Here is a 23201-nt window from a genome sequence, read left to right on the forward strand (position 1 = left end):
TGAAAAATACTATACATCTATAATCTATTTAATGGTAAACATGTTTGATGATGCAGTATTAGTAGTCAGGAATTATTTCAGATACTCTTTAAAGTTAATTCCTTTCGCATTTTCAAACAGGTAAATCTAAACAAACAAAAATCAGATAATGCTTTTATTCCATAAAGTAGGATTATTCTGAAATAACTCTTTTACTTTAAAACGTATAGCAGCCATATTATTTTCCAGAACAACTTTTACCTGTAAATCAGCCTGTAGACCTTTAATTGCATATAGTTTTAAGAAGAAATACATAATTTTTTTTTTTGAGTTTTATACTAATATTAATTCAGTCTTTTAAACAAAAGCTAGTACTGGAAAAAATTCTAGTTGCTAGGATGCATAATCTGAAGTTGTATGAAAAATGGAAATGTAATTAAAAATAATATGAATCATTTAGTCAGAGCAACACTATACAGGAAAAGATGGTTCCCCCATCCCACTCTTCCCTCAGCCCACAAAGACAACTTCTAGAACAGACTTTTGGTTTTGCTTTTTTAATAAGTCCATAAAAGCCAAGGATTTATAAAAAGCACATGCAAGTTCATTTACATTAACAGATCAGTGAGAAGCTGCAAACTTTCCTTAGTACAGGAAAGATGTCTTTAAGACATCTTGGAACAGGACACCAGAACTGACAGCTAAAGTGACAACTGCAGCTTTGCTGACACCAGAATTCCTGGTTTGTTCCTGGGCACAGGTATGCGTGTGGACATGACACCCAAAACGCATTAGAATTCTCTATGGCTTTGAGAACAGCATAACTGGTTTCTTTTTACTCTTTTATTGATCCATTTTAACTCGCATCAACAGATCTAGAATTTTTGAAGTGTTTCGTAATTGCAGTCTAGATTCTTGGTTTCATCTTTGTCCGGAAAGAGGGAATGTAAGTGAATATAAATGGATCAGAAAGATGTCAGGAAAAGGTGCAACACAGTCCCACCTCCAAATGCCACGAGGAAAAGAAACAGATTCTTGAACTGTCTGTGAAAAGCCAGCCAACCAGTTATTAAAACAGTGAGGCACAACTTTTTGCAAATCTCTACAGATTCTTTAGCACTGAACAAAACCAAAAGGAAAATCCACTGGAAGTATCTTGAAGGCTTTCTTTATGGAAACAGTTTTTATTCTTGCTTCACCATGCATCTTTCAGTATTTGTACTTTGCCTTGAAGTAAACAAGATACTGTCACACTGAACAAAACCCTAAAAGTAGCTCATCTTTTCCTTTTCTCAATAGCTTAGGAATAGGAAGGACATTAGGCATTATTTAACTGTTCCTAAATTAAGCTGTACAGTAATTTAATGTTGCAGCAAGAATGCGGTTTTCTCAAAATCTATCAATTTTTTCCCCTTTAAGATTTCCTTACAGAGCAAGCACATTAGTACTTTCAAGACAGACCTAATGTAGTACTTGGGTTTGTTACAAATAATCCAATTCTTCCTTCCTGGGAAGAAAATGGGTATTAGAACTTGTCTGACTGTCAGGAAGACTGAGATTTTCCCTATCTACTGAATAGGTATGACCTGTAACTTATGTATATGCTCCAGTTATGTCTCTTGCCAAAAGTGATTATGTTTAGTAAAATACAGTGAAACCATTCCCCCTCTGACCAACTAACACCTCAATCTTTGTCAAGGTATAAAATTAAGTGCTAACAGGGAAATGGAAAGATTTTGACATAAATTACAGTGAGACCCATGCACATTTCACTGGATTTCAATTATCAGCCCACAACCTGTGACAAACATAACAGTTACTGTCACCTCAGTGGTAAGAAATATTGTACCAAGCAATTGCCAGTGGTGTATGGGACTGTAACCAAATTCATGACTATGGTGTAGATGGGTTTTCTGTACTATAATTTTCCATAATGATCAACTGTCAGTCATGTCAATACCCTGCCAGGCTTTCCATTCTTTGTGATTAAACCTCCATGGCAGTAGAATTATTTCCCAAGTCAATCAGTGACTTGAGTTACTATATGCTAGATGCTGGCAACAATGAAAGCATCAACATTACAACAAAATTCTCACTACTGCTGGAAGTGTCATACAACAATTCTGATGTACTTGTCAGTACAAGTCAATCTTATGCTGACCACTACCATCATCCTTCTCTTTTTTTTTTTTTGATGGTACACTGTGTGCCCCACGACCATTCAAGTAATATATAAAAAATCCAGGAAGTTGTTCTTGGAATTTCACAGAAATCAAAGTCTTACAACCCACAGCAATATCCATGGATCTTATTGCAAGTCAGTATGTATTCTTCATCCCATTTATATTAAGATTTCTTTTAAAGAAAAGGTGCTGATATTTTGTATTGTTTCATGTGTGAGGTAGATGGCAGTTTCATATAAATAGTGTAAATCAAAAATTAAGTTAGCTTTGAGCCTGCAACAAGCGCTGCACCACTGACTGCTCAAGTAAATTATTAAATCATGAATTCGAAATAATTCCTCATTTTAAAAGACAAACATTAAGTCTTTGAAAGGAAAGTGGTGGCTGAGCATACACTGACAGGTGCCTTCCCTTGACAAAGGTCAGCGGAATTCTGGCTTTAGCCTCCAGACACCTTCACCATTCGGGTTCCTATGGAAGGTACAGAGATTGCGGAGAAGTTCTCTAAAGACGCAGGACTGTGCTGCAGGCAGTCTGGACTCAAATTCGTGCAGTAGTTCCCGAGTGCTAGCTTCGCCATCCACGCGGGCCTGGAACGCTATGAAGTTACGCATATCCACAAGCAGTTCATCATATTCAGTTGAAACTGAGGCAGGTGCTTGCTGATGATTCTCATCTCCCTCATTCCCCATCTGCTGTGGTAAGAGGTGGTTTCTTGCCCTCATTTTAGCTAATATAGATGAAGAGTCTAGTGCACTGGATGACAATTCTCCAGATTTTCCATCAAAATACCCATTGGAACTACACTTTACATTTTCTTTCTTTACTGTATCTGCATCCTGTAAATAAACATACAGACTATGGAGAAAGTTGGATTTTGAGATCCACAGAATCTGTTTAACAAAATCTGCCTACCGTTTAAACAACAAACAACACTCAGAAGCTAGTCAGCTTAAATACATAATAAAGAGGCAATATGTTCTAGTCTCAGCTTTAGAATTTAGGAAGTGAAGGAAGAGCACTGCTGGTCTTGAGACAGATAACCAGACCATGTTGCAATTTGCAACTGCTGTATCTAATTAGACTTCATCAAGACGCTACATCAAAGCTTGAAAAAAATCAAATTAATGGGTGACTAAAATTTCTAGAATTCTATACAATCATACGACAAATGGGTATGAGACATCTACAGTATAAATCAGATGTGTTGCATAAATTGGAACATTTCAAATATATCAGCTTTTAAAAGAAATATTAGCTTGTGTCTCTCACCTTGCACTTCTTCGCAAGTGATGCGCACGTGGAATGTGAAGAATGCAGCATGGGGTTTCTTTTTTGACCAAATCGTCTCCTAAAAACCCACAGAAGAATTAACTCCATAAAACATCCTTCTCAAAATGATGAGGATAGTTCTGCCAAAGACACTGACTGGGTTTGCATTTTAGGGTTCTCAAGAGCCCTCTGCCAAACTCTCTCTCATCTACTGTGCAACAATAATGCTTTTTTTGTGCTTCAGAATGGATTTCCTAGGCTTACAATAGGTCTTCATGTCTTTATTAAATATGAAACATGAAATTCCACTTGCAAATATAAATGCAAAAAAAAGAAAGATAAGTCTATAGCATCCTAAGGAACTCTTTTGTTTTTGGAAAAGCAGTGTGAGAACTGAACTTACTTTATTCCTGATGGTGCACCTGAAAGACCACGCATGCCTGTCCACGTTGGCACACCAGAAGCAGCTCCTAAACATCGCTGTCGAGAGACTTTTAAGACTCTTAAGGCATCCTGGGCCACTCTGTTTGCTTCTGCTTCCACCAGCACATGATCTGCACTGGAAGCTTCCATAATGGCATCATGCTTCATAACACTGTGTACCCCTAAAAAACAGAAGACAAAGAAAAGGTGAAGGAGGACATCTATTAATTTGCACTGTTATCTATAAAATTAAATATTCACCATTTCAGTGAATGCCACAATCACATTCTCCCTTTTTCAGGTTGATTATATTCAGCACTTTAGTATAGTAATTTCTAAGAGAAACCCCTTCTATCAGTTAAGCAATCTGACAGCAAACCATTTTTGGTGTGCTGATGAGGTCATTATTCACAACAGACTTGGTAATTATGTGGGTAAATCCATCATTTCTATTGTTATGGACAGGACAGACAGAAGAAAAAACCCTTGTGTAAATGAAGGTTGGTTACATCCTTATTTCCAGAAGAAACACTGCATTACTTCTATATCCAGAAGTGTTTCTGGAAGGCTGCAGATCTCTGACATGTTTGTGCCAAGGTAATTAGCACATTTGTAAATGGAAGCATTTCACCAACAAACATTTTAATGTTTCACTACAGTAACAGAATAGATAAAACATGTATTGCATTGTAGCTCTAACCATCAGAGTAACAGAACTGCTCCTTCCCTCACTTGCATAAGTTTTATATACTTCTGTTTAAATAGTTTAACACTGATGAACAGTTACCTGATTTTTTGAAAAGTTTCTCCAAGACATAATCATCATTTTTCTTTGAGTCCTCCTCCTTCTCTTCACTGTTCTCCCTTCTGTATCGTTTTTGTTTCACTAGATGAGGAATGCGTTCTCCTTCAAATTTGGCATCTTTGTGATGTTTCTTCTTAGACTTACTTTTGTGACTCTCACAAGACAGCATATCCACCCTGTGCTTTGTTTTTGAGGTGCATTTATAATGATTATTATCTGATTGCTCATCTTCAGTTTTAGCAACCTGCTTTTCCCAAGAGCCACCTGCACCACGTGTAAGGCTAAAATCTCCCTTGACATTTGCATTACCTGCTCCATGTACTTCATTAGCCACCACAGTGTTCAGGCAATTGGCATTCTCTGAAGACCGTGCATCACCTGGCAATGACTGGGACATAACTTTGTCAGCTCTTTCCAAGCTTTCCTCCTTGCTTTTCTTCAATGAAATTGTATTATTAGTAGCAGCTTGTGCATTATCTTTTGCATAGCTATTTTGGTCAAAGGCTTCCAAATTTCCTCTGGTTTCCACACTTGTCTCCATTACTTTAGAAGAAGAATTTGTCATGCAGGTGGTTGAGTAGGAGTTGGATGATTTGCTGTACTTTAGTGAGCTGCTTTCTCTAAGACGGAGATCACCTTTAGAAGTGTCATTATCAGATGGCTTTTCAAGTTTCTGTTTCAAGTGGTGTTTTGGGACTTGAACATCTGAACCAGTACCTGAGGGATGAATGAAATTAGTATCCATTTATCAAACACTTCAAACATTTTTTCTTTTAAACAAATAAAAAAAATGTCTACCTGCAAAAATTGCACTTGTTTCTGTCCCCTGAGACACATCTGGGCTGCTCAGAGTAAAAAGTTCATAAAGGTCATTGGATTTGAAAAAGCGCCTCTGCTTAGGGTCTTTCAGCACTCTGTTTGTTAAAAACTGTTTGAAGATTTGTCTAAAAAGAGAAAAAAGTACTTTGTGCATGAAACAATGTCTAGCTATGTTTAAGTACTGAATACAGTACTTAAACAGAAAACTGTATAAGCACAAATGTTACCCTGCAGAACAATTAAGCAGTGGGAAGATGATGTTAGTTTCCAGAAGACAATCTTGAGTTAGTAACTTTCAAACAGCCAACTGTTAAACACAGGGATTTATTGTTTTGCAGCAACCCCATAACACAACAGGTAACCACCATCCCTAAAACGTCCTATGAGGCATCCCTTAACTAAGCAATAAATAACTTCACAGCTAAAATTTTTTTTTGTACATTAAAATTGAAAAGCTTGCATATATTACAATAAAACTATCAGAACACTCTTGAAAGAAAAACAAGAGCTGGTTAAAATTACAACATTTTAATGGTTCCATCGATTGGAGGAATCAAAAGCAGGAGAGTAGCTCAGTCTGATGGTGATGACTGCATGACAACCATGGAAAAGGGAAACAACCTTGTGGTTGAAAGGAAAAAAGAGCCAATGTGCAGAGGACTGAAAAGAACAAATCTGGGGAAGAACTAAGCTGCAAGAAGTCTAGTATTGGTAAATCTACTGTTATGTTTGTACTACACAGCTTTTGATTGCAAGTTCTAGGCACTATTTTTCTGCACAAAAAATACACCCCTAAATAAATCCAGAAATCAGTTCTTAAAAAGTGTTTTTATCATGGTTTTGGTTCTGCTGGCATTGAGCAGGGAAACTATTTTTAAATCCAATTGGCAAAAACTAAGCTTAAACATAGGTGTCAGTTACTGTATTGCATCCATGATGGCTGTCCTGACCTTTAGAGCCCACCTCCTTGATGTGGTCAGTGTTGTTCAAACAGAAGTATGCCAGCAGGACACAAGCCAACCAACAGCGGATGCTTTGTGTCCATGTGGTAAAACAGATTAAAAAAGGCACTCAATAAGTGAGGGTATTTCATAATTTAGAGCTTTTCATTCATCTGCATTTTCAAAGAGGATATTCCAGTTCTAAAGAGTAATGCCTAGACAGAGGATTCCCAGGTATGTTCATTTGGAATTCACGAGTGAAGCTAACTACCGAGAAAGCCGAATGGGAAAGCAAAACAAAGATTTCATTGATTCTGAAATACAAGCACTTTAAGACTTTAGCTACATTTTGGAATAAATAACATAAATATGACTGGTAGTTCTTGGGATTTAATTCTCTCAGTTTGGAATGATTTGGGAATAAAATCAAATGTGATCTGCAGAGCAGTAAACGGATGTATGTACCACATACATCTTTATATATCCTAAGGACAACATAAAGAACTTGTTGCATTTCAGACTTTTCGGTCTCATGTTGAGTAAGGGGCTCATTTTTTCCTGTCTGTGCCCCATACTCTCTCATTTACAGTGAATTCTGGATGTGCTGGACACAGCCACTGGAAGACTGATGAGGTATATTTAGTACATGGGTCTTGGAGCTAGAGAGGCAGCAGCACAGCCCTCAGCTAGGAGTCTAATATTGGAAGAGGGGCCATTTCTCAGCAGGAATTTTTAAAAGCTTTCTGTGATGTGCCCATCATGACCAAGACTGGTGGTTACAAGCCATGTGTGCATGTGCACAGGTGTGTCACTGTTACACCACCTCAGATTCGTTACCAACATTTTCTTCAGCCTATGGCTGTATACAAGAAATTGTTCTGACTGACCTGTGGTATATCTTCTCTTCAATAGTACCTGCAGTGAGAAGCCTATACACAGTCACCTGTTTCTTTTGGCCTATTCTCCAAGCACGTTCCCGAGCCTGGAACACAAAAGGTTTGATTACCAGACATTAGCCTCTTAGACATGTGTTTGACAGAGAGCTATGGATACCACTGTTTCAAGGCTAGTTTGGACATCTAACAAATAGTTCAAGAAGTTACATAGCTATGGTATTTCTACAGTGTTAAGACAACTAACTCAGCAGGAGAGGAAAACAATTTAGGAAGTTTACATATGTAAAGAGACAAGTCTCCAACTGTACCAAGAAATCTATGAAAAAAAATCCCCCCCCCCCCCCCCCAATTAAAATTAAAACTCTTATCTAGGATATGTACTTTATATAGACATAATCCAAAAGGGATATATTTCACAACAGAGCTTTAATATACACATTCCCTTTGAATATTTCTTCTTTTTCTTAACTGAAAGCCTTCCTACAAATATCTTGAACCAACGACTAAAACAAACCACTCTAGGTCAGGCTACACAGTTGCAGATCTCAGAGCTATGTAGGATTTCCATCAAAAGTAGTTTTTTCCTCTCAAACATGTAAGCTCCATATACTGTTAAGGAATAAACCAGTCTTATCACACCATCAGATAAAGAACAACTTCTTTAAGGTATTGGCTTAACAGCAACTTCTAAGGACATAGCTACTCATCATTACTTAGTGACAAAGCTAATTTAAGCAACACTTGTTCCCCTTTTCTTACACTGCATTGCCACCATGAGCAGTCATGCCTGTTCAAGAGCTTGCACTGCTGTACTCTCCGTTCAGAAACATCTACTTTGTTTGTTCGTTTATTGAAAAAACTCAGGCCATTTCAACTGTTTGTTTGGCTGCACTCTAAACAGACTGTATGATGAACAACAGGCAATATCGAAGAGTGGTAAGGTATAACAGCATAAAGGGGATGTGGTGAGAACCACTTAAATTGGCTTTGCCAAGGATAATCATGATGTGGAACCGCACCCTAAGTGACCATTGCTGAGAACAGCAACTTAGGGAAGAGCAACATAGTGATTTAACACTATTTGAGGAGATAAACGTCATTTTGTCTTCAGCTTTATGTCAACTTAGCTGGTAAATGGAACAGTAACAAATCAAACTCACCTGTGTGTCTGTACTGGGATTCCAGTCAGGATCATAAATAATAACCCGGTCAGCACCAGTCAAGTTAACTCCAATGCCACCAACACGAGTTGTCAGAAGGAAAATAAATATGGATTTGTCCTACAACACAACAGAGAATTTACTAAAGCAAAAATTACCAAAGTACAAGACAATTTTTAAAATTTATTTCCTGGATTGTTTTATTATCAGCATTATTTGCAAAGATGCAAAGGAAGCCAAGAGAAGGAATACACTTCCATGTTTGCCTAGCATCTCTTTTGACAAATAAAAGTAGTTTGATCTAAATTTAATTTACTGTTGTCCAATAACATTTCTTTTCCCCCTTTTCAACTCCATTTTTTTCTTAGCAGAAAATGCAACTTAAGTGTGAAAAAAGTGATAACTTTTTCCCCCTCAACATAAAGGAAGTGGTTTCATTTGACTGAACTCTCCAGTTTTGTGTTTCAAACCTGAAGTAGTATATTTAAAAACAGACCAGAAAGAAATGGAAGAACTCAACCATACTCACTAATAAAGATTAGCATGTGGGATGCAACAGCTCACCTCATTATATCTTGTTATAAGGGGCTGTCTGGAAGCTATTGTTGTGGTGCCATCCATCCTGAGGTAAGAATAGTTTCTGTCTCTCACAAAGACTTCAAGTATGTGCAGCATCTGTTGTGATGGAAAAAATGTAATGAAATCCAGATGTGAAGACTGAGCAACTGTCCAATCAAGTCATAAGAATTCTGGTACTAACTGCAGTGCTAATCAAACAAACAAGATGATGACCAAAAACCTGTGAATCTTAAATGAGCAGAAATATCAACTTATGCAATTGGGAAAAAACAAAGAAGTCGTTATTTCACTGCTGAATGCATAAGTGAAATGTTTGTGCTTAGTTTGGGAAGTCCAGAGCCATGGTCTCAAGACAATTAACCAGACAGATGCTGCAGCATTCCAAGGGAGCCTATGGAAACAAGACAAAATCATGAATACATAGGGAAAATGAACAAAGGTCACTGTCTATGCTACTGGTCCAAAGCACACAATTCTGAGGATTAGATGTGCACACGCAGTAAACAGAGCGAGCAAACTGACTACTAATTCTATCATGAAACTACACAGTAGGGGCAATAAATACATCACCACTACTTCAGCCTGGTATTATATGGGTACAACTGATACAAACTTTGACGCAGTATATTGAATTTGGGCAACGCTGCCACAACACTGTGTCATTCCAGTAAAGCTCACTGAGCTTGAGAACAGGTCTCCAATTATTCCAAAGACATTAGTCATTCTGGTATTTTTTTTCAAGAAGATGTCAATTTTCTGAGAAGGACACTGCAAAAGGTGGTTCTAATTACAAGTCTTGTTGGGGCACACACACAATAACTACAACTCAAAACAATTAGCTCATCTTACCTGTCTTGACTGAGTAAAAAACAACACTCTGTGGCCTTGCTTGTGCCATATTGTCAGCAAGGATTCTACCACTATCATTTTTCCAGAACGTTTCCAATATCCAAACTGATCTGCTTCCTCCACTTCAGCATCTGGTACACCCTTCAAAATCCTTGGACCACCAGAGAAGAGGTCAGGGTGGTTGCAGATCTTTCTCAAAGCTACTAGTCCTGAGAAAATCTAAAGAATACAGGAGAAAAAATATTTTTATTTTGTTGAAAAATACATGGGCTGTGGTTGAGAAAAATAAAGAGCAATGGGTTAATCCAGTTATCATAAAGAAGTCGGTTTTTAATAGTGGTTTGGCTCTTTAGAGAAGCCAAAGGATGCTAATACTTGTATCATAGAAAGTTTTAGCAAAAAACAGTACAAGAGAAGGTCAATGAAATTTTATGTTCTTGTGAGCCTATTCTGGTGATGTTAAAAGAATTCTGTAACAATTTCCACAATAGGAAAATAGTCCCTAGCTATAACTCACAGTCAAATTTTTCCTACTCAAAAGGAAAAATTCTACCAAGTTTGTTACTTGAAACTATTGTGTCCTTCCTTCCAACCCCCACCAGGTTATTAGGTAATTTATGACAGACCTTGAGGATAGCAAGTGTACCCACCAGAATGCATGGCAACAGAGAAAAGATGAGTAAACATATCTGAACAAGCATATGAAGTTGAAAATTACTACTTTTGATGCCATGTTAGAAGGGTTCTGTGCATATTCATTCAATAATATTACAAGCATTATTTATTCTTCTGATATAATGGGCACTCATAAAAATGAACTAGCTTGAAATAGCAAATCCCTCAATCTTCTGTCACTACAAGTTGGATGAGTCTGCTCATAATTTCTGGTTGGTTTGTACAATGGATTTCTTTTTCAGCTGGGATTCACTGCTGTCATCACAAAACATCTAATAAAAGCATTGACATCTACTGTTCAAAATTTTCAGAACTCTAGCAAATGTGATAGCCCATTCTGTAATATCTTAGAGACATTTCTGCAGATAGTCTTATACAAGCCATCTCTTGAAGATCAAGCTCCTTAAAATAATTTTCATTGGGATAACTAAAGAGGCTAAGCACTTGTAAAACCTTGGTGACTATACCTTTGCAAGATCTGGAAAAATAAGAGTTAAAACAGTGATAAGGTCAACATCTGCTTTATATGGCACTGCAATATACATGGCTGTACTGACCACACAACTAACTGGAGTCACTGGGGGTGAGGGGAGAAGGGTTTTTACAGTCCACAAAACAAGGAAACATGTTGTAAATTACACATAAAAAAGACATATTACCTCTCACAAACAACAGATTTGTATCCTGCAGCTAAAACGGGAGTGAGAAAGTCCACTGCATTCATACAAAAGTCAAATGAACCAGATGTGTGCAATGCAGGAGTCACAGGGAATAGCAGACTTTCTATACAGGCGAACAGCAGGCATTTGAAATGGTATTTCAATTACTGCTGTCACCCTGGGCACAGCAACTTCAACACTTACATTGTGAGGATGGAGGCAAAAGACGTTGAAGTGACTAGTAAGAGAACAACAAGGATGCTTGCTATTTCATCTGCTACATGTTAAGACTGTGAAATCATCAACTGTTGCATCACAAAGTTATCATACCTGAACTGTACTCTCAGGACAAATTACTCTTTTTCCTTTCCTTCAATTTTACAATTAGTTAAAAGCATGCATACAGTTACCTACAGCAGGTCATCCAACAAGCCATAATTTGTTCCCAAGATCACAAACATATTGTGAAGCCCACTCCATACCTACTTTTATCTGGTCATGCTACTACACATGGATCAGTAACTGTACATATTTCATGGAACATTTCTGAGAAGAAAAGCCAGCACACATCCACAAAAGCATAAGAGCAGTGTGTTTGCTTCCCTTTCTGCTCAGAATCCAGTGAGAAGAATGTAAAGGTCAGTTCATGATTTTATCCATCGAAGTCCACCTGTCATTAACCTTAATTAATGCCAACCTGCATGTCTCCATTGAGAATCTGGTAAACTTCTTTAGAGTTGATGAAATTTTGATAGACTTGACGCTGCTCATCTGTCAAACGGCAAAAGAGGACCTACACCAAAACAAACAAATGAACTGTTCAAGCCCAACCTGTAAGCTCCAAATAGAGTGAATTTTAGTTTTACAATGTGCTACAGTGAAGCTCCACAGAACTGAGATACTAAGTTAAAAAACAGTGCATGGAAATCATTAGAAATAAAAAGACCTTAGAATTTTTAGAGAATGAACATAATCATTAAGATGGGTTTTGTGAGTTTTTCTGTGCTTTTTCCCAGTTGTTATGTTTTCTCCTCAAAGTGCTTTAGTTTTGAGAGTGCTGCCATTTCCTAGTTTTAATGAGGTAACTGTTCAATGTTAGTGTTCTCTCAAAGCTATGTTTATAGGAAACACTTTCCACTGTGTGTCTGCTATGTCCCTTATGACTTGAAAATTCTTAGTACCTCATAGGAAGGTTAGCACACAAAATCCGTTCTGTCACTAGCCTTTGAGTGTGAGCATATAATAATTTTTTAGATGGTCTGATGAGCAAAAATGAAACAAAATTAATTCCTTGCATCCTGCAAGGCACTCAACATTAAGTTAAGTCAAACTTATGTAGTGCCCTGTGACTGACAAGAACAAAAATTAAATTTATTTAATCTGTTTATGATTGCATTCTTTAGAGTAAGTAGCCTGGACTCATTAAAGTATATAGAAATTAAAAATTTGATTATAAAAAAAGATCATCAGACTGCATAGCAGAAATAGAATTATGTACCTTTCAGCACTGTCTGACAAAGACTAGCACGTCTACTTCTCTCTTACAGGGAGGAAACAGGAAGGAAGAAAGTGAGGAGAGGACAAAAAAGCCTGAAGCACTGAAACCTGAGTGGCAGAAGAGTCTTAATAATTACTATTAGTGAATATTTGTAGTTATCTCAGTTGTTTAAATAATCCTTTCAACATCCTCTACTTTGAATCAAAATGTTTTCTGAAAAATATCCCACCTCTCTGTAGAGCAAACAAGTTTTAGATCAAAAGGCTAATATTTTGGAAATTTATTAAAATTTACAGGACCAGCTGGCTTGCAATATAAACAACTGCCATCAAGTATTTCTCTACTATTTGCTGCCCAAATTAACCTTTTTACAGCAAGAATCAATGTTAAAGTGTCCAAGAGATGCCCCACAGGAAACACTCTACAGACAAATCATTTGTATGCAACCTGTGACCTAGGACAATAGTATTAAGCAGACCTGTCTTCAATTGATACATCCTTTGTTTTCTAGATGAAAGCGTACTTGTATAGATCCTGCAACTATGACAATTTAACATTCAGAACACAGGTGAAAATATAAAACTTCAAAGCTCTACATCTTATCTTTAGTTAAAATAGCATTTCATCTGCTATTATTGCAAATTATTTCCAAATATTCACGAAAGATTGGATTTGAGGAGGAAGAAGGCTCAGATCTAGTAATAAAGATAAGCAAACCTGTTCATTTTTATCTGGAAGCGAAAGGCTCATTTTTACATCAGCCTTCATTCTTCGCAGCAAGTAGGGGTTTATGGTGTCCCGCAACACACAGGCACATTTGTATGCGGTTTTTACCTGAAAAAGGAAGAAAGAGAAAAAGCTGTATTTTGGTTCCTGATATTAATTTTAGCAACAAGCCAAATTCCATGATTAGTAATGGGAAAATCCTGATAAAATGAGATGGTTTATGTTTTGTGTGGACCCACAGTTACATATCCAACACAACACGAACTGCAATAAAATTCATGTTAGCAACAATAACATTGAATAAGTAACTCTTCCTCAGATACCACTAATTTATCTTTCCTAATTTAGCGGACTGTAAAATAGACCAGAAATTAGGTGTTTCTTTTAGAAACCAAGCCAAGAAGTGAGTATAAACTTGCACAGAACCAAAATCCTCATGAAAAGCTGCTAATACATATACTGAAGATCAAAAAAGAAGCCTGCGGTAATGCTGGTTACTAGACAATAAGTGAAGATTAGTGCCCGCTTGAGACTATTAAAAAAAAATCAGTACAAGAAAATCCCCATGATCACAGAAACTAAAGGTCACTCTGGCCTTAAATGGAGCATATGGTTCTATAATGGGTAATGGATGCGTGAGCTGGGTATTAATTGTACATAATGGCCAAAAATACCTTCATTTCTCTTAAAGCAAAACAAAGAATAAATAATTGATATGTAAAAAACAAATTGGCTGTCCAATTTACTAAATTACTAAGCATTAGAAAAGGGGAGTACTTAAACAGAAAAAGAAAAAAACTCTGGAAATGTATATGTGCAAAACATTACAAAGAATATTTAAAAGGATACAAGTTTATTAGCACTTATATGAAACTTAGTCTGCAGATTATTATGCAGATAATTTATCAGCTAATTGTTTAAGAAGTCACACTGAGAACCACAACTACAAAGATTAATAGACATTTATTCAAATTAATATTCAAAATAATTTTTGCTTTCAAAATTAAACAATTTATCTACTTTCAGAATTAGTTTATCTACTTTCAGAATTCCACTACCTACTTTAGCTTGTTTAAATATAATCAATTTTCAGTTTAGATTTAAGGATTCCTCTATTGTATAATTCGCTAAAGCTTGATATCAAACATGAAAGTTCTATTTAAATACATCAACATACAAGATCAGTCACCTCCTACCCAAATTTGTTTATCTCTTCTTTATGCCAAAGAATACTTCTAATGATTTAAACTTTAGGTCTTTTGAGAAGAAAACTCTGTGTATAAGCTATACTGCTGTATAAATGAAATGGTCTCAGTCGAACAGTTCTTTTTACATGCGCAGCAGCAAAACACATGTGCAACTCTTCTGGGTTAGTAGTGTCTACAACATACAGCATGAAGTACATTTAGAAGCAACGCAACAGTTTCCTTTAAGCAAAGTGATACTTCTGATGCATTTACCTGGACAGGAGAGGCATTGGCATATCCTCCCATGGTTATTGGAACAGAAAATTGCTCCATGAACACAGGTAGTGTTCCCAGTTTCCCTGGGAATACAAAGTCAAAGAGGGACCAGAGCTCCTTTAGGTTATTTTGCATAGGGGAACCAGACAAGATGATTCGATGGGGTGTGCGGAACTACCAGTAAAAAACACAAAAACCAAAAGAAAGTTATTTTCATGGGTCATGGTGTAACATGCCTCAGAGGATATTCCAATTTCACCATCAGTGAATTCACATTTTAAAGTAAGTGGCCTCATATTCCTGAAGAGCTTTCTGCAATATACTGTCCATAAACTGTCAGCAGAAAATGAACAACAGCAATCTGACATTTATGCCTAATCATATATTACTACAGAATTTAAGATTTCTGATTTTTTTCTTCTACCATACTTCTGTAAATTTACTGATGTAAAATCATTAAAAATATTAATTAAATAGTCAAATACAAACCACTTCGATAATGGTCAAATGTATATTTTTTTATACAGGTTATTAGATTTTGGAACCTCCCCCCAGAGTGCTTAAAAACGTTCATAAAGTACCTGCTTGCACGCAAGTGTGACTGCAGCATTCGGATTTCGGATTTTGTGACCCTCATCCAGAATCACATAATGCCAATCATAGCTGTGGATATTATCCTGCATCAGGCGAATGTATGAGTAAGATGTAATTAAAATTCCGTGGCATGAAACGATTTCATGAATTAGTTTCACCTAAAAGCAAAAAGTGCATGTTGTCAGTAACAGTGAGACAGAAAACCAGACTTACTGAACTACTGGTTTGCTGTCCAAGATACATGCAAAAAAGTTTTGAAAAAACAGACATATAATTAACTTTGAAAAAAAAATTAAGTATAGGCAAGGTTTTGATTATATGGTTCTTAGCTCATCTGTGAAAGAATGAAGTACTTGTATACTATGTTCTAACAGATCAGATTTTGAGCTGAAGCCTGGTCAGAAGGAAACAGTGGTGGGGTTTTTTGTTTGTTTTTTAAGGTGACGTCTGAAAAAACAAACATTAAATTTGGTTTAAGTAACCAGTTTCTTCAAGTTCTTCTATATTCACACTGCAAACCCAGATTTGAGTACTGCATGCAAGACCTAGAACATTAGAGAAAAACTAAGTAAGTGAAAAAAATGAAAAACAATGACAAAAATCTATTTGGTTAATGCTAAATTCTGTCCAACCTTTCTCATTAATAGGATTAATATATTTGTTATTAATCTTCAAATTGCGCTTCTCTTGTAAGCTATATCCTTTCCCCAAGTTTGTACTAGCCTTTATAGCTGTAAATTATGTAGAGCGGGACAGTCTTTATCACCTTCCACAGCATTCACAGTATTCAAGACTCATCTTTCTTGCATTTATCCTCCACATACAAATATAGAAGACTGAAACAGAGATGATGGGCTTGGAGGCAATTCTCAATGAAACAAACATACCCAATGTAAAAGAAATAAAAGTAGAACCACCTCAGAATTTGCTAAAGGAAAGACAAGCCCCTTATTACTAGAAGTGCCCTTAAGAAAAGACAAAACAAACCCAACAAAAACAAAAGGGAAAAATCCATCTCAAAGGCTCAGATAGTGTTAAAAGTTCATGACTTATTGTAAAATTTCTTGCTCAGATATACCCCAAGATTCAAAAAGCTCTTCTGCATTTAACTGTTCAAGAATTTCTACTTTCTGATTATCATCTTCTGATAAAACACATTAAATAATGTTGACATCATGATTGTCAAGAGAATATGTAATCTTTAGAACAATTTGTATTACAGACAGAGTAGGATTTCTAGGCAAGTGTAGACATCCAAAGCTTAATTCTACCTGGTACACTGCCCCATAGTCTGCAACTATGTCCTAGAGTCTCAGCAATGGCCTATCACAGAATATTGTAGACATCTCTAGCCAAACACTTAAGACAAATCATCTCGGGCGATTTCAAATTAAAAGCTTGTAAAATATGTAACCTCTCCCAGTTTTTGCAATTAATAGGGTATGTCTGCAATTAGCCTGACTTACAGAATGCTACACTGTTGTCATTAAAAGATGTTTTGTGAAAGTGCTGCTGTTATTATGGAGGCTCAAGAGACCAATCCCTCCTAGAGGGCAAACAGTGGACTAGTAGAAAACAACAGCCATAAATCACGTTGTCAGGTAGCAGAGAGAACAGAAGTGAAACACAGGCACATGAAGGCCATTCACTGTAAACACACCACAGCAGAATGCTAGTCAGGATTTACTGAACCTGTAATTAATTAAAGTTTCCTTCAAGCTAAATTTTTAATAAACAAGGATTTTGTTGTATTTCTTCATTGTCAGCACAAATTTTATCAACTCACACTACAACAGTTATTAACTCTCATTTTACGGGTATTGGGTACTTTCTCAGAGATTGCCTTTGCTTTAATTGCGGTTCTTGGAATAATTTTAAATATTTTAAAGTATGGTAACAGATTTATTATTGGATAAACACTGTTTTGAGGCTGTGGCATTATGCTATTTAACATGTACTCTTTAATTCACAATTCCTGTTTGATTAGATTCAGGTATGAATTAATTTCACCACCACTCTTCCCCCCCCCCCGGAAACACACTTCAATGAAATATTTTAGGGCATTCATTGTTAAACTAAAAAAAAAAAAAAAAAAAAAAAAAAAAAAATCAGCGTGAGAGACAAATCCTACTAATGCCAAAAGATTACATAGCAGTTATCTAGCTTTGAAATTCTGAACTCTGCCCTTTAAAAGATGCTAATGAATAGAAGAACATATGAATAGATTGAGTAATTCTGATCTTGTAGTTCTGTTTAGCACAGTATTTCAGGCCTTTACAATTCAAGGACAGTATTTTCTCCTAACTTAGGGTGATAAGTTGATTGTGTTGCCTTGTCTTTACCAGGACATATGCAATGTACAAAGACTGAAAGATTTCTGGAGAGCACCGTTTCTTAAGGCTAAAATGTTTATGGTTTATTCTAAGAACACACTTCTACACAAGTGTTTTTTTCCTGTTGGTACCTCACTGAAGCTACAAAAACAGCACATTTTTATTGACTGATACTTACAGAAATAAGGTTTATTTTTTTTAGCATAAACTCGTCTTTTAAAAAATATTTAAGGGGACCTGAAGTCTTGTATAATATTATATATTAAACAGAAACATGTATGTTAAGATTGAAATTAAAGAACTAGATTAGTGATAACTATAAAAGTCTCTAAACATTCAGATACCTTTAGGGTAAGTGTGAATTTACAGAGTTAATATCTAGTCACTTACACAATCATATATCGCTTGTGAATCAAAAATGCATTCTTCAGCAGACTTATCACTATCTCATAACCAACCATTAAGCCCCGAGATCCATAAATTCAACTTTTAAACCTTTTTATTATTTCCCTGCCCCAACAAAACAATCTAAATGGCACCATGAAGAAGCTTCAAAAGAACATACTACAATGTTTAATAATGTAAAAGTTGCAATAAAAAGAGCTAAAGCACTTACTACATATTTAACAAGAATGTTACTTCTTGTGGCATGGTACTAAGTTTATCTGAGTTTGGTCTTTAACTTAGAAATAGAACCTTTGGCTAAAACAGAGGTTCTATATGCAGTCATGCCAGTAACTGTAACCTCTGCAGCTTATTGTTTACATGTCGATTGTGTACTCTGCTGTGAGGGTAGAAGGTCTATGATCAGTGTGCAAAATCATCTTCAAATAGATGGTTCCACAGGTGCAAGCATCATGAACTATCAATTGCTTTCGAGGGTTGCATTGTCTGTCCAGCATTTGACCAGAATAAGGGAAAGCAACACTATGGCTTTACAAATGGTATGTGATCACCACCAGAAACAATTGTTAAGTCAGTGATACCTATATGTTAAACCAAGATAACTAAAGTTCATGTTGCCTCTTACATTCTATGATTTACAAATGCTCATATACCATCAGAAGTTCTGAAACAACAGGACAAGCTCTTTGCACAGGAGGCTTTATTTGCTACACTTACAGAGCTTTCTTTCCCCTACCTTCTGTTCTATACCATAAATAAAACAGTATTTATGATACACTACATTAGTTTTACTACTTTATTTTCTCTCATCCTGAGAGGTCTCAAAGGACTTCTTATTTACAAGTCACTTTAAGCTACATCAGATTTGAGTGTAAACCATAGTAGGAGGTTAACAGCATGAGACAGCATCATAGGACATACTTAGGCACAAATGCTGTACCTATGGCACAAATGCTGTACCTTGCTCAAACTGAAAGCTGACTTCACAGGGGAAGACTACTACTTAAATCTGGTTCTTCCTACTGCTTCCAACTTAAGCATCCTTATCATTATAGAAGAATCAAATGATCTGTGATCACAAATAATAATAAAGTAAGTTTTACATTTCATCCAAATGCCTTAAACTGGCTCTAAAGTCTCAGACACCTATCCAACTTGGTATTGTGTCTTCCTTCCATCATCTAAAATATCAATCTGCCTTCCCTTGTGGATAGCTGAAGGTTGTAAACTATTAGTCATATTTCAGTGGGTGAAACTGGAACTTCACGCTTCTCTCCCTTACTGCAAAATTGTCTACCATTGTTATTTTAGCTAAGGAATTGAAATAGTCTCTCTTTTGGTATCATGTATGCTCAAAACCTACACAAATACTATAGCAGCAGAAATATCTAAGCAGAATGTCTCAGTAACTCATCTGAAACAGGCTGACCAGATTTGCAGTCAATCTGGTGCTTACAATTCAGGCTGTTATTTCATACTATTGTGGAAAATTTTAAAGTTGTTTGCAAAGAAAACCAAAATGGTCTGGGAAGAGAGGATATGCCAAGGTAATAATCAGTGAGCCTTTCACTTATGACGCTGCTCAGAAGTCCTTTTGCAACATTAAAAAAGTGTCACTAACTGAAAAGATGTGCAAAGCATTGTGTACTATCAATTTATGATAAAACAGTTGGAACAGATGTCTTCCACTCTTCACTGTCAAGCAAAAACTTCTGTGGGCAAGTCTAAAGAACTGGGAGACAGGATATTGCATTGATGCTTGAGTACCTTAGAAGGTACAATGGAAAATACCTATTCATAAAAGCATATAATTTCACCAGTGCTGAAAGATTTAGTATTTGTTAGTATTTGGGGATTCCTGACATTGTTATGGTAATAATTACATAGATCCATCTCATCTAAAGATCAACTACAGTTTTGTCAAGTGTAACTTCAGCTGTTGACCCTTTCTGCTATGAAATACTGTCTTGCCCTATGGGACACGTGTCATTGCTTAACTCTCTTCCTCCAAAATTCTCCTTCGTTAGTTTTAAGATTAATCTTTCTCCATTCTGTAGAAATCATCTGTCCCTCTTTCACAGGCCTATACAGAACAAGCGGCAATACTGTGTTTTACCACACAACCTGTTGGCCAGCTACTACAGGATAATGCATTCCTCAAAATCCGTTAAGATCTTCACTGTCTGATGTCAGTTAATTCAGGAGACAATTACTTTCTTCCACCAGTACAGACCATTCTAACCTTTGTTAGCCCACAGGCTGAAGTGACCTTTCTCATTCCAAAGCAGGTAACAACATTCAGTTCCCCAATCCTGTCTCCTGGAAAGTTAGCTGTTCAGCACAACACCCTCCTCATTTACTTTGTGATAAACCATGATATACTAACAGAACAATATGTGAATCCTGGAAATATCAATTTAATTCCAAACAGGTCCATGCAACATTGAGACCACAGATGCATAGGAACTTGGCTTTTGGCCATGTAAAATTAATTTCAATCAAAGAACAAACGTTTGTTCTTACACAGCCTAACCACAAATTTTCTTATTTATTTCTTAAAACTTAAATTTAAGCTTATGCCAGAGCATAAAGGCAGAACGGTCCTTGGATAACAAAGTCAACATATGCAAAAGCAGTCTCCTGTAAAGCCATAGGTTATCAGAAGATGGAATTGTCATGAGAACAGATCAGCACTAATGTATTCATAGAAAGAATGTATTTTGAAAAAAAATTCTGGGCAGGAGGTAAATCACCTGGCCTGTATTTTATGTTACATATTTTCAGTGTACAAGTGTTATTCATGCATCTAGGAAAAAAATGTCCATGAGATGAAGACCACATCAGCAGTGACACTTGTACTGTTGCAGCTCTCAGAAGATGAGGCATTAGGGCAGAATTAGAGAACTGAACCTATCTAAAGTGATCATATGTTATCCAAATTCCTTAATATTAAGTTGTTGAGTAGGCATCTGTAGGAGGATAATGGGAAGGTGAAGTCCTGAAAACCTGACTATTCCTGCAGGTGGAAAAATTTGAGCCAATTTGTCAAGTGCATTAATTAACAAATACCCCAAAATAAGCACACACTATTTAATTTAGGAAGACATGCAAGCATGTTATTGAGGTCAACAGACTTTTAGGGCTTGAAAACACACCAAGTTAATTGAACAACAGGAAGCTATTAGCACATTACTGCATGCTATTCCTTTCTTGCCATGTACTGTAAATGCATCAATTACCTCAGAATACGTTTAATCAAGTGCAATTAAACACCATATCATTTTAATGTTATTACAAGAAATTCAATAAATATTTAAAGAGAAATTTTTTAATGCTTTGCTGAATCCTGAAAAATCCATTTAAAGCATCTGAAATATGAGGCTAAGGGAAAACAAAAACCTAAGTTTTCCTTGTTTTGCTCCTGCAAGATGCCAAGGATTGAAACTTCAGACAAGTCAGGCTTGTCAACTTAAGAAATGGAGTAAGAACATGCATATTAAGAGACTGATCAAGAAAATTAAAAGACAGAAAAAGCATTGCTTGAAAAAATAAAAAATCAACAAACAACAACCATTAAAGAAAATGAGACTAGGTGATATCAACTGACATACTAACCAACTGAAGAGAAATCACCTGTGCAAGCAAAATGTACCAAATATTTTATCAATGACATACTGATGCATGGAAGTGCAAGGAAACAACTCCCCAGTACTAGAAGCACATATCTGGTGTACAAGCAGTCTAGTCATGAACTTCTAGCAATCCTCAAGCAAGAAACCTTCGCTATGTCCAATTTGTTCAGGCAAAACCATTCTATATCATTATATAAATGTACTCCATGTCATCTCCTTTTTGTCCAGTTTCCTAACAAAATCTATACAAGACAGTGAACTTTTTGTTCTTTTCAAACAACCACAGAAAGAGCACAAGCTTTCACAGAAACATTCAGAACTGGGAAATTTTTTTTTTGCTAGCACAAATACAAGGAAAAAAAAAGTTTACTGAATTACAAAATGGATGTCAACCATTACCTTTTTGTCTGTAAAAGAACCAGTTTCATGGAGAATGGCGACTCTAAATGGAGGCCACCAAGCGTGGAATTCTTTTACCCACTGATGCATCACAGTAGCTGGACAAACAATCACTGTTGGACCCAACCCCTGGTACCTAAAATAAAATATTCAAGAAAAAAACCCTCTTTAAATAAATAGTAATAAATAATTACTCTATAAAGTGGCTCATTAAAATACACACATTAAAGTGACACACTTGAAGTGTTAAGTGGAATATGAGCCCTATAGAAACGAATTGTCACTTTCTTTTTCTGGAAGTCTGTTTTTTAATGGAGGATGAAAGGGATAAGAAGAGGGAACTGGTGGATGAAGTGGCCAAGCCACTATCCATCATATTTGAGAAGCTGTGGCAGTCTGACGAAGTTCCCACTGACTGAAAAAGGGGAAACATAGCCCCATTTTAAAAAGGGAAGAAAGGAAGACCTGGGGAACTACAGTCAGTCAGTCTCACCTCTGTGCCTGGCAAGATCCTCCTGGAAACTATGCTGGAGCACATGGAAAATAAGGAGGCGATTGGTAACAGCCAACACAGTTTCACTGAGGGAAAATCGTGCCTGACGAATTTAAATGGCCTTCTACAATGGGGTTACGTGTTGGTGGGTTAAGGGAAGAGCAACTCACTTCATCTACCTGGTTTGACACTGTCCTGCACAACATCCTTGTCTCTAAACTGGAGAGACATGGATCTGCTGGATGGATCATTTGGTGGATAAGGAATTGGCTGGATGGTCGCACGCAAAGAGTTGTGGTCAACAGCTCAATGTCCACATGGAGAATAGTGATGAGTGGTGTTCCTCGAAGGTCAGTATTGGGACCAGTTCTGTTTAATATCTCTGTTGGGGACATGGACAGTGGGATTGAGTGCACCC

At 36.5% G+C, this 23201-nt stretch overlaps 1 protein-coding gene across 1 annotated transcript in view; it reads right to left on the minus strand.

Annotated features, from left to right (window-relative positions):
- Positions 1 to 530: 530 nt before the first annotated feature.
- ERCC6 (ERCC excision repair 6, chromatin remodeling factor) overlaps positions 531 to 23201 on the minus strand; it is a 47443-nt gene continuing 24772 nt past the window's right edge. Inside the window, 14 exon segments of the mRNA XM_074907389.1 lie at positions 531 to 3001; positions 3435 to 3513; positions 3838 to 4039; positions 4645 to 5379; positions 5461 to 5606; positions 7310 to 7404; positions 8479 to 8598; positions 9043 to 9153; positions 9907 to 10125; positions 11938 to 12033; positions 13456 to 13572; positions 14925 to 15101; positions 15509 to 15679; positions 22291 to 22426. Coding sequence (XP_074763490.1) covers positions 2585 to 3001; positions 3435 to 3513; positions 3838 to 4039; positions 4645 to 5379; positions 5461 to 5606; positions 7310 to 7404; positions 8479 to 8598; positions 9043 to 9153; positions 9907 to 10125; positions 11938 to 12033; positions 13456 to 13572; positions 14925 to 15101; positions 15509 to 15679; positions 22291 to 22426 — 2821 coding nt within the window. The 3' untranslated portion in view covers positions 531 to 2584.

The sequence above is a fragment of the Athene noctua genome, chromosome 5 (assembly GCF_965140245.1).
Source record: "Athene noctua chromosome 5, bAthNoc1.hap1.1, whole genome shotgun sequence".
Taxonomy (NCBI): domain Eukaryota; kingdom Metazoa; phylum Chordata; class Aves; order Strigiformes; family Strigidae; genus Athene; species Athene noctua.